We start from the raw sequence: 17802 nt of genomic DNA, 5'->3' as shown, positions 1-17802 counted from the left end.
TTTGGCCACGCTGTCTGATGAGTTGGTGTATTAGGAAATTATTGTTAACAAACCAAATGCACTCAACTGAAGACATCCATTCTCAACATTTCCTCTAGCTGTGCTGTCTTTGGAGGGGTTGGGGGGATGGGAGAGAGTTTACAGGGGTCTCTCTCTCTCTTTCTTTCTTTCTTCCCTTCCTTCCTTCCTTCTCTCTCTCCCCCTGCCACCTCTCTCTTTCTTTATCCCTTTCCTATTTAGTAAGAATCACCAGGGAAATTCCCTGGCGGTCCAGTGGTTACAACTCCACGCTTTCACTGCCGAGGGCCCGGGTTCACTCCCTAGTCAGGGAACTAAGATCCCACAAACCCCACAGCGCAGTCAAAAAAAATCACCAGGGGAAAAGATATAAAAGGTCAAGGAGAGAGAGAAGCCTCTTAGATGTCCCCTCATGGATATTCCCCTATTTAATAAAATATCCATACTTCAGTGAATATACGTACTTAAACTGTAATACAAAGAAAATGTTAAAATTAATTATTGAAACTTCGATTGAAAGTCATTTCATGACTGTAGTTGAAACTGTCATTTACCCCGACCACACTACAAAAAAGGGGGCAAGGGGAGAATGTCACTGGGAATTTTAAAATTATGGTTTCAATGCAAGTCTAAATTCAGAGACAATACACATATGTGAAAAAGCAGCTTTCTGATACCCAATCAGAATGGACAGTTCATACTCTTAGCTGTCTCCTTCCTTGGAAAATGCTCCTCTTCAGCCTTGTTCAGGCAAATCTATTTTTATGAGAATTGTTACTAGTAAAGCCATCAATTATTGTAATTCTGTGGCATGAACTCATTTGGAGAATATTATGGCTATCAATAAATGTTCTTGACTCCCAGGCACACAGAATTTTTAAGCATCGAATAAGACTCTGACACAAAATCCAGCATAATTTTCCTGATTCCTCTACCTCTTGCTTAGAGACAGATGGTAATTCAACAATACACATTATGCATCTGAAGGATAACTCTAACATCTGAGGGAACTGGTTCCAGGCTTCTACCAACCAACCAACCGTTGTGCGAAGAAGAGCAGGATAACGTGGCATTTAGTATGCAAGCACCAATTCTGTAAAAACTGATGGTCTGTAGAAACTTGCTACCCGTAACAGCTTTCTAACCACAGCTAAGTCCATGTGCAAAGAAACTAGGCTGAAGCCAAAGTCATTTCTATTTGGTCAGTTCTGAAAATGGGGTTGTTGAATAGACTAAGTTCAAGCGATCTGCCTCCCGAGTGATGTAAGAGTACCGTGTGGATTTCCCAGACATCTGCTCTAACTAAACAGCAATGCTCGTCTTTTAGATGGTTGATTAAAAGGGTTCTTCAACATCAGGTACTTAAATTACAGTACTCTCAAGATGCAAACGTTTCTGCTAAATGTTATACTCGGGGATAAATCATACATGCATACAGATGACATCATGGATCATTACAATTAATGTAGGTACCATGTGTAGGAAAGCTAACTTTGGCTGAAAGCATCTGTAACTTGCTTCTTTTTCATGGCCCCTCCAATGAGAGGGATGAGACCAGCCGCCAGGAAGGGCTTAGCCAAAGAAAGCTCTTGTTTTCCAGGGACAACAAATCCCATTTCGTAATAAAACAAACCTGGCGTGCCATTCCCTCCTCAGGTTCTGGCGAGCGGTGAGTGTGGCGAGGATGGCCGTCAAGATCTCATTCCTTTGTTCTACAGGGGTCCCCTCTCTTCTAACTTCCCGAAGCACAGCATTTGTCTAGAAGAAATGATCCCCCAAAAGAGAAAGAGAAAGTAAAAAAATTAATAATAAAAAAAAAGCCCATAAGCAAATAAGGACAGTAAATCAATGTTTTTTTTATTACAGTTCCCCTGCTAACAAATCAATACAATAAATGATGGTCAAAAATGGCCAGCATATATTTTGTATTTAATCAATGTACATGGCACATAAGGTAAACTCTAAAGCTCCATTGCCTTAAGTAACACATCAAGATACTGTGCATTCTCGTTCTAATTTTCTCAGTGCACCAACGACTTTTTTATCCTGGGAACTGCCTACCACGAGCTATTATTAGAAATAATTTTCACGTACAGTTTACCATGAGTTGTTTGTTTGGCCTTTTAAAAAAGAGCAGTCCCTGACTTTCCCTCTCTCTCGTTCCTGCCACCCAGCTGAGGCTTATGCACTGTCTTTCTTATTTGAATCATTAACTTCTATTTCCATCCATGCCAGGAATTTTTTTTTTGAGGAGGGGGTTCACTCATTTTACATGCTTGTTGCAAATCAAGAGCTTGCAAAGAAAGAAACACTAAGAGCACAAGAATCAGAGAACAGTGTATCTCCATGAATATCTTTCCAGCTTTGAAAATCCACTACATATTTTGAATAGTAGGTACAGGGATTCTTATACAGAGTAGACTTATGATTTGAGGAAGAATCATTTATTCTTTGGTTATTGTTGTGGTCCTTAAAAAAAACTTAGGCTCACGGGTGAGTACAAAAACACTCAAGCAGTCAAAGCACAAGCACGTGACACCCTGCTTACTCTAACAAGTAGCATTACATCAAAACTCAAATTTGAAACTGTCATTTCAACTTTATCTACAGCTCATCTCTGTAGGCTCTTTTTATGTGTATTTTAAACATGCAAATGTCTGTGACACTAGAAAAACAATTAAGAAAACAATGGAGGACTTCCCTGGTGGCGCAGTGGTTGAGAATCTGCCTGCTAATGCAGGGGACACGGGTTCGAGCCCTGGTCTGGGAAGATCCCACATGCCACAGAGCAACTGGGCCCGTGAGCCACAATTACTGAGCCTGCGCGTCTGGAGCCTGTGCTCCGCAACAAGAGAGGCCGCGATAGTGTAAGGCCCGCGCACCGCGATGAAGAGTGGCCCCCGCTTGCCGCAACTAGAGAAAGCCCTCGCACAGAAACGAAGACCCAACACAGACAAAAATGAATAAATAAAATAAAATAAAAATTAAAAAAAAAAAGATAGCATCATGTAATGGCAATTCTATAAATCTGGGTTTAAAAAAAAAAAAAGAAAACAATGGAAAGTATTCTACTGGTACTTGACATTTGAGTGAGCAAATGCCTTTCAAGTTTTAATCACAGAACTTTTCATCACATGTATTTATCTTCACATAACTGGAGTAGAAACCTTTAAGATTTATAAATGTTGTTTTTCATGTAAAGGTAGCGGGGCTTCTTTGGAGATGTTATAACCAAAGCAGTTGCCAAAAGGAATAAAATTGCCACTTCCTCTGTTCTAATTACTCAGTGTATTTCTTATTTAACTGATGTCAATACCTTCATTTACTTGAAAAGCGCACTCAAAATTTGATTCTCATGGATCTTGAAATACTACTTACTTAGTCCTCTATAACATTTTACAGTGTGTATTTAATATCTTCATGACAACCTTGAGAAGAGGTGTGGTGAACATTTGCTGTTTTGGTTGCCTTTCATCCATACCCAGTCCCCCTTTCCTATAAGAGCACCCAGATCTCCTTGTGGGGAAGTCTTTTATGTAATCTTAGAAGTGACAGTAATCACTGTCAACCAAAGTGTCCTGCTCTCCCCCAACAAGGATGTGGGTCAGGCCAACCTGATTCTCTTTTCCAGGACTTTAGACACTTAAGAATGACAAAGAAAGGGGAAACAAATGTGGAGGCAATTTATCTATTTCCTTAGTTTCTACCACCCATGGTCCTCAAAGTATTCCTGGTTTCCTGAACTTTCTGAGTCCAGATCATTCTTTCTTTTGATACCTTGAGCTATCCAATATCCTTTCAATAAAGTTCCATTTTGTTCAAATTCACCAGAATCTGTTTCTGTTGCTTACAATCAAGCACCCTAACTGATACAAACAGGTAACACAGGAAGTAGTATCTTCACTGCAAAGGAAGGATCCACGATAACCTGACAAGAATTAGCCAGGAAAAAGGACCCTGATCTCTTCCTCCTGGACCCAGAATTACGGCTACTATACCGGCGATATAACCAACTGGATACTCTATGAGCTCCCAGGGCAACACTTTCGGCCCCCCAGCACAGGGAGGAATGCTGGGTTTCTCTAGGCGATTCTATGGCATGAAGCCCAGGCTCCCAATATCTAAAGCAGGGTTGCAAATTCAAATAGCCATTGGGGCCAGAAAGGTAACATGAATGAGTGAAGCAAGGTTCCTGAAGAGAGCATATGCTCTATCTAAAAAGACAGTCACTACTCAGTCCCAGCCAACTCTGCCATTCAGAAAAGCTGTTTTGGCAGTGCCAGATTCACGAATTTTCAAAAGAAACAAGAAATCTGTTTTTGTTTTAAATGTGAAAACTTGTAATTTTAAAATGTTGGAAACTAATTTTTTAAATTTTTAGTTTTTATACAAATTTGGTTTATTTTTATTTTTAAAATTTTTATTGAAATATAATTGATTTACAATGTTGTATTAGTTTCAGGTATATAGCAAAGTGATTCAATTATACATATATACATATATATATATAAATATATATATTCTTTTTTTATATTCGCTTCCATTACAGGTTATTACAAGATACTGAGTATAGTTCCCTGTGCTATACAGTAGGTCCTTGTTGGTTACCTGTTTCATATATAGTAGTATGTTTATTTTAATCCCAAACTCCTCATTCATCCCTCCTCACCCCCTTTCCCCTTTGGTAACCATAAGTTTGTTTTCGATGTCTGTGAGTCTATTTCTGTTTTGTAAAAAAGTTCATTTGTATCATTTTCTTTTTTTTTTAGATTCCACATATAAGCGATATGGTATGATATCTGTCTTTCTCTGTCTGGCTTACTTCACTTAGTATGATAATCTCTAGGTCCATCCATGTTGCTGCAAATGGCATTATTTCATTCTTTGGCTGTATTCCATTGTATATATACACCACATCTTCTTTATCCACTTATCTCTCGATGGACACTTAGGTTGCTTCCATGTCTTGGCTATTCAAAATAGTGCTGCCATGAACAGTGGGGTGCATATATCTTTTCAAATTATGTTTTACTCCAGATATATGCACTGGATCATATGGCAGCTCTATTTTTAGTTTTTTAAGGAACCTCCATACTGTTCTCCATAGTGGCTGCACCAATTTACATTCCCACCAACAGTGTAGGAGGATTCTTTTTTCTCCACACCCTCTCCAGCATTTATTATTTGTAGACTTTTTGATACTGACCATTCTGACTGGTATGAGGTGATACCTCATTGTAGTACTGATTTGCATTTTATACAATTTTTAAAGGTTACTTTCCATTTACATTTATTACAAAATATTGGCTATATTCCCCATGTTCTACAATACACCCTTGAGCCTATCTTGTACCCAGCAGTTTGTACCTCCCGCTCCCCCATCCCTATATCGCCCCTCCTTCCCCCCCAAATATTTTAAATACCATGTGGGCCAAACAGGAAACAACAATGGCTAAACAGAACTCAGGCAGCTGCCAATTTGCGACCTCTAATGTAAAAGATGTCTAATTTCGGAGAGGTCCTGGCATCAACAGCATTGCTCCTTGTCTGTGACACCCCACCTCACGTATTTAAAGTCGGAAGGAACCTCAAAAAGTCATGTAGTTTATCACTATGTCTGCAGGTACATATTATTTTACCTAAAAATGCTTCAAACAGAAAACAAAATATACATCTAGATGGCTCCAAAGACATGATGAAAATAAAATTATTTCTCCATTTGACTGTATTAAAATAACTTTTTAAAAAAGTCATTTATCTCTTCTCTGCCTTTCACATAATTTAAATTTTATCCAGAAGCCCTTGTTTTCCAAGGATCCTGAAGAGCCTCTAAGAGGGGAAGGAGGAAGGACTGAAGAAAGTGAGTTTCATGAGGGCAGGGGACCGTGTCTGTTTAGTTACCACTGTATCCCCACTGCTCCCCTAATGACTTTTAATAAATATTTGTCAAATCGGTAATAAAAGCAGGAACTTGAAAAACAAGTATTGCAAAAACAAAGAGCAACGGAAGACTGTCTTCTTTTAGGAAATTACTATCACATAGGCTTAAAACTCATAAAATATATAAACTAAGAGACAGTTATGTGCTCTACCAAGGAGCTCTCTTCACTTCACAAAAGGACTCACTTCCTGGTCTATTTAAGTAACCAGCTCCCCTAGTTCTGAGTTTCCCAAACTTCAGTCATTCTAGCTCAGTCTCATAATTCTTGCCATGTTTGTACATAAAGTATATAATATTTAATATCAAAGTTATATGTTTATTTCATTCTAGATGGATACTGTTGCTTGCTGAAGGATCTGAGGCTAAAGCCAGCTTCCTCTTTGTAAAAGAAGACATGAACAAGTACAGGAGAATGTTAGAGACATATCAGTCTAAAAGAAGACCTCCTTGCCACAATTACAGGAATTGAAAAGGAGCTGGAAAGGGAATCACCTTCTCCAAGTTGTCCTCACCATGTGCAGAGTCCTGGAGCGCCACCTAGCAGCACCCCGGGTAACACCACGGTCCACATCCCGTGCTCCGGATGCACTGCCCTACCTCAATGGTTTTCCAGTACTTCACAGATAAACCTCTTTTCTCCCTAAATGTATTCTTATAGGAAATTCAACATACAAAACAAACTGGAGCAGTTCTCTTTGAAGCTTTGAAGGTATGGAGGACCTGGAGGTCCTCCCTTTGTCGTGGGATATCTCTTCAAAAGCCTAAGGAACTGTGAAACACAATTTGCCAACCTCAAGCCAAGAGTGTTTAAAAGAGTATTCAGGTTATTAAAAGTTTATACATTGCTGGTGGGAATGCAAAAGAGTGTCATTCTGGTAAAGAGTTTGGCAGTTTCTTATAAAGTTACACACACACACACACACACACACACACACACACACACACACACTTAATATATCACCAGCAATCCAATTTCTAGGGTTTTACCTAAAGAAATAAAAACTTATGTTCACACAGAAACATGCATAAAGATGTTGATAGCAGCCTTATTCGTAATTGCCAAAACCTGGAAATAACCTAAATGTCCTTCCAAGGGTAAATGGATAAACACACTGTGATACATCCATACAATGGAATACTCCTCAGAAAATAAAAAGGAACGAGCAATTGATATATGCAACCACTTTGATGAATCTCGAAGTCAGTATGCTGAGTGAAAGAGGCTAGTCTCCAAAGATAAAACACTGCATGCTTCCACTTATTTGACATTCTGGAAAAGGCAAATTATAGGGACAGAGAGCAAATCAGTGAGGGAATTTTTGGAATGAGGGAACTAGTCTGTATCCTGATTGTAGTGGTGGTTATAGGAGTTTATACATATGTTAAAACTCATAGAACTGTATATCTAAAAAAGTCGATTTTATTGTATGTAAATTTTATAAACTTTAATTTTTAAAATTCATTCTCATCACATTTTTAGGACAAGAAAGAATGTAGAGAACAATTTACATATAAGTATGTCTAAAAGATAAGTAGTTAGTAAAAATATAGAAAAACGTATCTGGATTACAAAACAAATTCTGTTCCAAAAAATTTTTTTTTAGATATTGGAAAAGGATGGGTGAACTTAGATTGAGCACTCAGCCCCTAAAATAAAATATTTCATAACATTTAGAGTGAAAAGAAGTCCTTGCACAAACAGAAATTTCAGAGTGTCAAAGGGCATTCTTTTTATAAAAATTACTAGTGGTATTTTTATCCTTATAATAGTGTTGGCTCGTCAAGGGTTGGCTTTACACAGGAAATGTTAATAGCCCATTTCACCATCAGTAGAAACACAGAACTGTCTTCAAACAAGCACCAATTTTTCAACAGTATGCTATTACCGAAACACATTCCCCCTTTCCTCCCCCCAAAATATAGGGAAAGTAAACCATAGGTTTAGGGATCATGCTCTGGAGGTTAAATTTCCTTTCATTAGTGATTCTGTTTCAACCAAAATCTATGGAAATGCTGGCCTATCAGGAAAAGACTAAGAATATTCTAAAGAGAGCTGGCTGTTCAAATCCCAGCTGCCACTTCCTAGCTGTGGTCTCTCCCACAACTGCAGAATGGAGATGACCACAGAGCCTCCCTACGGGTTCCCGTGAGGACTAGTTGCCCAGTCCTGTGCCACTGTGATTATGATTGTTTACTTTCATCTTAAAGGCACTCATCAACCTTGTGCTAAGCTCTGCTATTTTAGCAAGAGGATTCCTTAAAGTGTCTACGACTTGAAATAAAAAAATTCAAGGAAATCAGGCAACCACTGAACAGCCTCTCTACCAGAAGCCAGAGGCATCCTCCTTTGCGTATCCCTAGTGGGAGAAAAATCTTGATCCCTGGAGGTTGGGTTTTATTTTTAGAATCAGTCCTGATTTCACTGGACCCCACTCCATTAGTAGACCTGTCTCTCTCTGAGGCCACTACCCAACACCTGTCCTGTCCTTCTTAGTGTCCTATGGGGGGGGTTCCTCGTTCTGAAACCCTCAACTGCAGTCAGCCCAGGGCTCTGCCCTTGGTTCTCCTCTCCTCTCTGCTGCCTGCGCTCTCTGTGGGTGACCTCCCCCTCCAATGGCTTTACGGGTCCCTGTAGGCCAACGACTTCATGCAGACTTCTACCTACAAGCAGACCTCTCTGCTGAGTTCCAGCCCCATAGAGCCAACCATCGGCTAGCTCTCCTTCAACATACACCTCCAACATGCCACCTCAACCTCAACTCATCCACGTTTGAACTGCAATTTTTGCTCTCCATCAACCTGCTCCTTCTCCCTTTACTTCCCTAGAATGGCAAATGACACCACTATCAATGCAGTCATCCAAACTAGACATCTAGGAATCACCCCAGTCTCCTCCTCTTCCTTTCTCTGCCCTCCCTATACCTAAACATCAACACCTATTATTCCTGTCTGTTCAATATGACTTAGACTTATTTCTTCCCCACTGCCATAGGCTTAGTCCAGGCCATCTCTCATCTGGACCATGAAATGGCGCCCAAACTAGCGTCTCTGGGTCAACCTCACCCCTTTCATGAATTTACCTCCTACTAGAGGAGTCTGTCAGTGTCAGAGGAGACAAGGAGCTTCAGCCTCCAAAACCCCACCTAAGCCAGAGCACCTCTGTTCATGTAGCCTTCAGTTATTGCCTTCTGAGAGATACAAAAAAGTACTTTTTTTAAAGCGTAGATTCCTTAATCTGAAAAAAAAACCCTAAAAATAAAAAAACTCATCTTAATATAGGCCCTGCTTACTTCTCAAATCTTAGCTCCTCCTATCTTCTATTCCATATAAAACTAATTGCAGTTCCCTGAAAATACATGACTATTCTAGACTACAGTATTTCCTGTACCTGGTTGTATAACTTACCAGTAACTACTAATTCTTCAAGAAACATCTCAAATAACACCTCCTCTGTGAAGTCTTGCAGGAACCACGACCTTCCACCACATTAAGTAGAGTGGGTCACCCCTTCTTATGTGTCACCCCTGAGCATCTCACAAATCACGTCACATTCCATTGCAATTAATTATTCACTAGAGCTTGCCTCCTCCAGAGTGTGAGCTCTATGAGAACAGATAGGGTCCATACCCATTTCTTCTTAATATCCTCCAAGGTACCAAGTTTGGTGCCAGGTCCTGAAAGTGGACTCCTGATAGATACTTGTTGAACAAATAAAGACAAATGACATGTCTGGTGAATAAGATGAACAATCCAGTCACATAGTACTATTCAAGATAAAAAAAAACAATATGTGAAACAAGCTTTGGTTTGATTCAAACTATTCCTGAAGATAAATCTAAGAAAAAAGTTACAAAACCTATTTTTAAACAAAAGCATCAAGAAAAATTAAGTATTTGCAATCCCTAGGTGACTACTTAGAAGGGCAATATTCATTTGGATGGATGTATCTAGAAATAGATAGTTTTACTATGACGCTACGATAACATTTAATCCATGCATACCCTCCTGATAAGCCAAAAGAAGAAGTCTCACTCTGTCCATTTCAGTAGAGAAAACTACTCTGGATTCTGGCAACCCACATTCTAAGGACCTCCAAGAATTCCACAGCGTCTTTAGCTTCTCCTGGCTCAAAACTTTATGCATAAAAGATTAAGTAAAAAATCCAGAACCAGAAAGAGAGAAAGAGAAAGAGAGAGAGAGAGACAGAGACTGATCAAGAATGAGAAAAGGAAAGCCAACATAAGGCTCTAAGAAGGCTTAAATTTTAGGTGTAAGTTCACATCTTTCTTGGAAAAAGTCCCCCAATTTGGAATTCATTCAGTTAAAACTGAGCAATTCACCTAATTCTTGTTGGCTATATTTTTACGTTCAGTAACTTTCAGTATGTCCTGATTGTAGGGTATCATAAGGAAAGCACATATGAACACACATGCATTATGCAGAATTTGTAGCATATAAGGTTTTCAGACAGGAATCACTCTGAGATTTAAAAGGAGCATTACGGTATTTACTCATTACTAATAATGGTATGTAAGTCTTTAATTTTTTTGGTTCCTTTCTGATCTGGAGTAATAGCTTCCGATAGGCCTTCAACTCCGAAACCTAGACTTAATCTTAATCCATCCTTCTTACAAATCAGAGAACTTTGTCCAAGAAAATACATGGAAACAGGAGGCAGTCTACAAATATGGCTGGTGATCCCTCTGCTTAGTTCACTTTAAAAAAAAAAAATCTGCTGCTGTTATCCCAATTTCAAAAGCCATATAAACACCAGGATGCCAGAAGTGCATGCCTTTCCCACCTTCCCAGCATCTCCCTACCCTCACCACCACCAAAACAAGTCCTACTGTCATGGTGGGAAAAATGCCGCTCCTAACACTCTTTATATACATAGCTGCCTCATGTTAGGGTTGTATTTCCCCTCTGCACACACAAATTACAAAGATATGCTCTGACTGATAATGAGGGCTAAAGGTTCAACTTGTGAAGAAACTTGGTTTAAGATGTTATCAGCTGGGAAAGCTATTTCCTCACATCAACATTGCCACGGGCTGTCAAAAACCCAACCAGGGCTGCCTCTTCAAAAGTTCAGGAACACTTTTTTTTTTCTTCTTCTTTCTTTCTTCCCCCTCCCCCCCTTTTTAAAAAAAAAAAAAAAAGAAGAAGAAGAAAGGCACAGAACCCACTGAGATAGCCTTAGTCCCATCAAAGAGAGGTCGATCTCGGGTCTTCCTTCATTTACTGATTGTCAGTTTCAGATGGCTCTTTTGTGAGGCCTCTGCAGCTCAATGCTGAGTGACGCCTTCACATTTTCTAAACTGGACTGGGTACCGCCAAAGATTTCCAGCGCGCTTGGATCCACAGCCCAGCAGAACAAATAAACATTCCTCTCAGCCTTTTTGCCTACTTTATCTCCCTCTCCAGGGAGCAAGAGGTTTTGGGGGTGCTAATGTTTACACAATGTTCAAACTTTCTTCCCCCTGTTTCCTGAATTTGAGAAGACACATCCTGGATGACCTCGGCTAAGAGATAACACCAAGTCACCACTGGGTGCCCCGTCTACTGGACTACTTAAGGCTGCCGTCTTCATCCCTCCCCTCCCCCACCCCTCCCAGTCTTACCAAGGAAAGCAGGAGATAAGCCAGGCTGTCTTGAAAGGAAGGCACAAAGGCAGAGGTCTCTAAGAGGCTGCCAACAATGCGGCCTTTTATTCCCACCTAAAGAGACACTTGGTTCAGTTCATCTCAAAGACCCACTTTATGTGCATGAACATCTCAGCAGAGTTTACCAAATGAATCCTCAAAAATGTACCTGGAAGACATATTTTGGCATTTTTCCATTGTGTACTACTGGGATGTGGGAGCTAGTTGAGAATCATCACGAATGCCTATGGGGAAAGAATTCAGGGAAAACGTTTCTTTGATCAGTTTCCTCATCTGTCAAGGGGTCTATGTAATAACACCTAGAGCTCTTGTGATGATTACATGAGATCATCCATCGAAAGCACTTTGCCCAATGCTTGGCATATACAAAATGGTCAATAGATATTAGAAATTGTTACAACTGTCATCAGCAGCATTTTGTATGGGGAAAAAAGATCACAGAAGATAATGGATACCGATTTTTTTTTAAATCCTAAAATACCACAGCAGTGAATCTGCATAATTACTTAACTTTCTTCCCAAAGCACTTTCATAGTACTTCCCATTTTTCTCCTCCTACCAGTATAGAAATCACTACACTTGATGTGTTTCACTAAAAGCTCCAGAGCCACAGAAGCCTGTCTGGTATTGCATGAACTCTCAGGACAGCCGTGTGGGTGACCGCTGGGATGGCCAGGCTGCTGGAGAAAAAGACAGCCTGCCCCAGACGCTGAACCTGGGGTGCCGAAGCAGTGAGCAGAAGCTAGACTTCAGAACCAAGCTGGCAACTCTGGGGTTTCTGATAGTGGTGAAAAATGATCCAGGTGTTTGTCAAGGAAGGCAAGAAGACAGGAAGGAAGGGAGGGAAGGAGGAAAGAGAGAGAGAAGGAAGGAAGGAAAGAAAGCAGGAGAGAAATCAGGAAAGAGAAAGAAGGAAAGAAAGAAGGACAGAAAAGAGGAGAGAACAGGGGAAGAAACAGAGAGAGGAAAAAAGTAAGCAGAAAGAGGAAGAAAGAAAGAGAAAGAAAGAGAGAGAGAGAGGGAGGGAGGGAGGGAGGAAGGAAGAAAGAGAGGAAGGAAGGAGAAGAAAGAAAGAAAAGGAAAAAAAGGTGAAGAGGAAAGGAAGTGTTGCTTCTAGAAGCCAGCAGCTTGGGCCATGGCGCCAGCAGCCCTCATCCTGCTATTTTACGCCTGTAACCCCACTGCCTCCGCTGGCACGGGCACAACTAAATGTTGACTTCAAGGCTTCAGAGAGCACTCGACTGATTTTGTATGTGATTAATTGTCAAAGACATGGCTGGCCATATGGAACAGAGAAAGCATCAAGTCATTCATACTTCTGTATGTGATCGCTTGGCCCCCGTTGTTTTAATGTACAGGAAAGAGCTAGTATAGCACAGCCCTGGTGTCTTGCCCCTGACAGCCCATTAAGAAATCTCAAAGCACCTAGTCGAAGTTATGCTGTTGGCTTTTCAATAGCAGCCTAATAAAACAGAAGCCAAGCTTTCCAACCAGTCTTAAATCTTTCACATACAGTACATTAACTACTGGGGCTAAAACAACGGGCTTCTTATGATAGGAAATGGGATTTGATTTCTAGTCTCTGCATACTTACTGAAAGCCTTTTTTTGACCTTTATGGAGTTTACAAAATCATTGTTCTTTTCCCCCTGTTTTCCAAGGACCCTAATAGATTTGTTGGTTTCAGTACAGTCTACACTTAGTCACTATTACGTGCAGTCTATATAATAAAGCTGATTCACAGAGAGGTGAAAGAAACAGCATAATTATTCTTGCCAAGAGAGCCCAGGAATCATTCTAGCCTCTGAAGCATTCACTTTCCTTCAAAACAGGAAAAAAAAAAACAAAACCTATACACTAGGGGGAAAAGTCTCTCACACACACTCTTATTACCCTCACCTCCCTTTCCCATCACTCTGTGAAATGAATCCGTTCAATGTGGGAAAGAAAATCCATTTATTTTCCAGTGGTTCTACTGTTGGCCCTGGGTGACACTCCCCTCCAGGCCACATGGGAAGGTGCCACCTCAGGTACAATTCTATCCCAACTTACAGCCTCTTAGCTTTATCCATTACTAAAATCTTTGCAGACTGTTAACTTTCTGTCTAAGGGGAATAGATATACATTTCCACAATGTTTTTCTTTCAAGGATTTTCAAATGACAGCACTAAAAACTGTAATACCATCAGTAGTTTCCTTTGTCAGTTCTGACATGTGTTGGCGGGGATGACTTTGTTGGCGCTTTTCATTAGAAAATATTTATATAATGTTTCATGTCTCAGGATTTTGAGGTGTTGAAATTGTCCTCACACCAGAAGACACCATCTATGGGAAATTCCACTTGACTGCCTATTCATTAGCAGGGTTGTAATTGCCTCTCCCACGGAAATGAGCTAATAGCCCATGTAGAGCTCTAAGCCAATAGGAAATTCCCTGCCTCCCCGCTGCCTTGCCTTCCTCGGAAGATGCTGGTGCTTTCTAGGATGAGCCACTCAACTAATAAACAATATCGTGACACAAGAGAGTCTGAGCAAGACTCTTGGAAGAAAGAAGAAGCGAAAGCCTTGAAAGTGACTCAGTGGTGTGGCAATGAAGGCACAACACAAGATTTCTACAAAGACAAGAGAGTGTTTTCATTGACCATTCTTACAGTGATTTGTTTTACTATAGTATGCTCTATAATGTGTGATGTTAGTGTGATTCCCATTTCATAGATGGGGAAAGCTGAGACTGGGAAGGCGAAATGCCCAAGAGTAAATACAAATCAGTGGCAGAAGCACTAGTGTGCTAATTCTTTATATTTCTAGCTGACTGTTCACCGCAATGGAAGCCCTACTAGATAATACATAAAAGTATTACGTGTAATACTTTATATTACATACATATACCTAATAAAAAGTAATACACATAAAAGTACCTTTCTAAAGTCTCATCCATGGAAACAAACCTACCATTGCTGCAAAACCTTCAATAAAGAAAAAGGAAAGGTTTAAACGACAGCCATGGCACAGAGCGATACCACCTGGACCTAGAACTCAGTACGGACATATATATACATCTCACATAATGAATACCAGAATGACAGCGAACTTCTCTCCAATTACTTCAGCAGTGCCTTGCCTTATCTTTGTCTTTTCGTCAAAATGTATTCACTCCACAAATAACAGCAAGAACTCTCCCAGTGCCGCCACGACATACACATGCCCTTAATTCCCAGCCGCCACTTCTAAGGATCTCACTGCACTAATCTATTTGTTGTCAGAACTGTTAATTGAAGGTGAAGAATGGCTAGCTACACCAAGCGCTAAGCAACTGAACCACGGATGATGTTTGGCCTAAAAGTGGCTTAGCGCCTTCCAATCCTCGGGCCAGTGAAAAGGTACCCAAGATCTCCATCAGATCAGCTCCCCGCTTCCCTCAAACATCAGTAGCACAAAGGCTGAAGTTGTCTGTCATGCACACTGGATTATATGAAGTGTAAAACATTGGGGGAGAAAGGGAGGGGAGGGGGGAGGCCTTTGAAAGGGAACGGGAAAAAGAAATCACACTTGCAAGAGGATCCAGCTGACAGCTCAGTCGCTAACAGGTTTGAGACAAGTGAATATGTTTGGAAACATTGTGATGCAGGAAGAGTGTGGGGCTTTTGTCTGCAGCCCTACAGTGTGTCTTTAACCCAACTGCTGCCTGCATCACTGAACATATGTTTTCTACACAAGAACTGAAGCAGAAAAGGCTCTTTGTTGTAATTCACTCCTTTGTATATATCGGCTCCCCCCACCCCACCTTCTGCCCATCCCTCTCTCAGTAATATCCAAACCAAAGCCCTAATGGGAAATTCAACTGCTTTGGAGAGTGAAGCCAGAATGTCCCACGGAGATCCTTCTACTGCCCCCAGGCCTTGAGAACTGCTCCCCACAAAGTGGTAGTAACAGCACAGGGTCCACTCATTTAGTGCTTACTATGTGCCAGGCATCGCAACAAGCATTTTATCAACATGATCTCATTTCACTGAGAAAATAACTGTGTAAGTGGCACCTCTATTTTTTAACTGAGGCATGGAGAGAGTAAATTAGGGAAGAGTCCAGTTTTAGACACGTGAAGCTGGAAATGCTAGTGGGACATTTAGCAGACAGGGGTATGGAGTATGAGAGAAACATATATGTCAGACTTGAAGATCGGGGGAAATTATACACATACACCCCATTCTGCACTTTAAATGTCATCCTGTCTGAGTTGGGAACTGGATGGCACCGAACCCAAATTTAAGCAAAGCTGATGGGGCAGGTAATGAAGAGGATGTTACAGTGGGCAAGTCAGGAGGTCTCTCTTCCCCTGTGGATTCTAGGATGGGAAGAAAGAACACAGGCTCTCGAGTCCAACTGCGTTCGTGGCTGAGCTGGCCAGGGGCAAGTGACTTACCCTCTCTGTACCTCAGTTTCCTCATCTGTAAAATGAGGGTATTTCTAGCACCCACTTCAAAGGGTTAACAGGATTCAATTTTTATACATAAGGCCCTTAAAGAATAGTGCCTGACCAAGCTACTAAAATTGATCGTCATTTTTCTACTACCTCAGCCTTTATTTTTCCCTCTCTCCCTGTTCAGTGTTAACCATCTATCTGGTTAAGCCAGTATCTCTAACCCGGATGCCTTCTGGATGGTGACGATGATGGTGATGATGGTGATGGTGATGATGATGATGATGAGGATGGTAATGATGGTGATGATGATGATGATGGTAATGATGGTGATGATGATGATGATGGTGATGATGGTGATGATGATGATGATGATGGTGATGATGGTGATGATGGTGATGATGGTGATGATGATGATGATGGTAATGATGGTGATGATACAGCAGCTAACATTACTGAGCACTTACTACATGCCAGGTGCTGTTCACATGCATCATACCATTGAATCCTAAAAATAAGTCTATGAGATAAAAGTATTATTATCTCTATTTTGCAGATTTAAAAAACTGGGGTGTAGAAAGGTTAAGTAATTGGCCAAATTTTACACCATTAGTAAGCAATAGAGCCAAACCTAACCCGTGCCTCAGACTCCAGGGACCAAAGCTAACACATGTATAAACGGACACTTTACAAAGTGCTTTCATGAACATTATCTCGTGTAATCCTCATAAAAACTACGTGAGTTAGGTAGAGCAAGTATTATTAACCACATTATTACAGATAAGAATTCTGAGGCTCAGCTACATTAAATAACTCATTCAATATCAAAATTAGTATAGGAGTCAAGCTATGACTGGAAATCAGGTGTTCCAACTCCAGGCCCAACACATTTTATACACACAGAACGCACGGAACAGACTGTTCTGAAGGCAAATTTCCATGTAATAAATCAATCAACTTGAGTCTCTACTATAAGGCGGTCATCTGCAAGGCCACTGTACCTGGCCCCCAGGGAGCTTATGATCTAGGTAGGTAAATAAAATATATACGTGGGCTGGAGGGTGACCAATGGGGTTACCTAAATTAACTGCTGAATTCAATAAAGCTCTTAGAACTGACTTTGATTAATAAAACAGTTACTCCACTCGACTAGACTGTCCTGTTCATGACTGAGCATAACCTTAACATTATCATTTAATCCTGATCTACTAAGTGCTCTTATCCTTTTCATTTTGAGGCAATGAAAACTAAAATGTGGACCTGTAAAAACAAAGAGAGAACCAATAAATTCCACCATGTATACCTGCCCACCCTTAAAAAAAAAAATCTTACTTTTCTTAAGATTCCTGAGGTCAGAGCTATGTCTTGCTGTAATGAAGCACCTCAGGCTATTGACAATGTGACTATTTAAACTCTAAATGAAGTAACAATCTGGGAGGGAAAGATAATTCAGTTCAAGTCACATGGGCAGAGTTGCTGCACTTGTCCTCAGATAACATCTACTCAAGACAAATGCAGTCCCTGCCTGGACCACTCTGTGTAAACACCACTGTCTACCAAGCCTTCAGCGTCAGCATTACTTGCTACTTGGCACATAGCTACTCAGAGAACACACACACATACATACACACACACACACACACACACACACACACACACAGTTGGGAGATACAGTTCTCAAATAGGAATTCAGTATCTATTTAAGTGCCTATCATACCAGCAATTTAAGTATATATTACTAATGCATTAATAGTAGCTATGAAAA

General features: G+C 40.5%; 1 protein-coding gene across 2 annotated transcripts in view; it reads right to left on the bottom strand.

Annotated features, from left to right (window-relative positions):
- The window catches only part of FTO (FTO alpha-ketoglutarate dependent dioxygenase), a 375391-nt gene that overhangs the window by 159545 nt on the left and 198044 nt on the right, over positions 1–17802 (bottom strand). For both annotated transcript variants that reach the window (XM_059904734.1, XM_059904735.1), the window contains one exon: positions 1652–1776. In XM_059904734.1, coding sequence (XP_059760717.1) covers positions 1652–1776 — 125 coding nt within the window. The remainder of the gene's footprint in view (positions 1–1651; positions 1777–17802) is intronic.

The sequence above is a fragment of the Balaenoptera ricei genome, chromosome 19, assembly GCF_028023285.1.
Source record: "Balaenoptera ricei isolate mBalRic1 chromosome 19, mBalRic1.hap2, whole genome shotgun sequence".
In the NCBI taxonomy this organism is placed as follows: Eukaryota; Metazoa; Chordata; class Mammalia; order Artiodactyla; family Balaenopteridae; genus Balaenoptera; species Balaenoptera ricei.
This window is presented reverse-complemented; position numbering and strand designations above follow the sequence as displayed.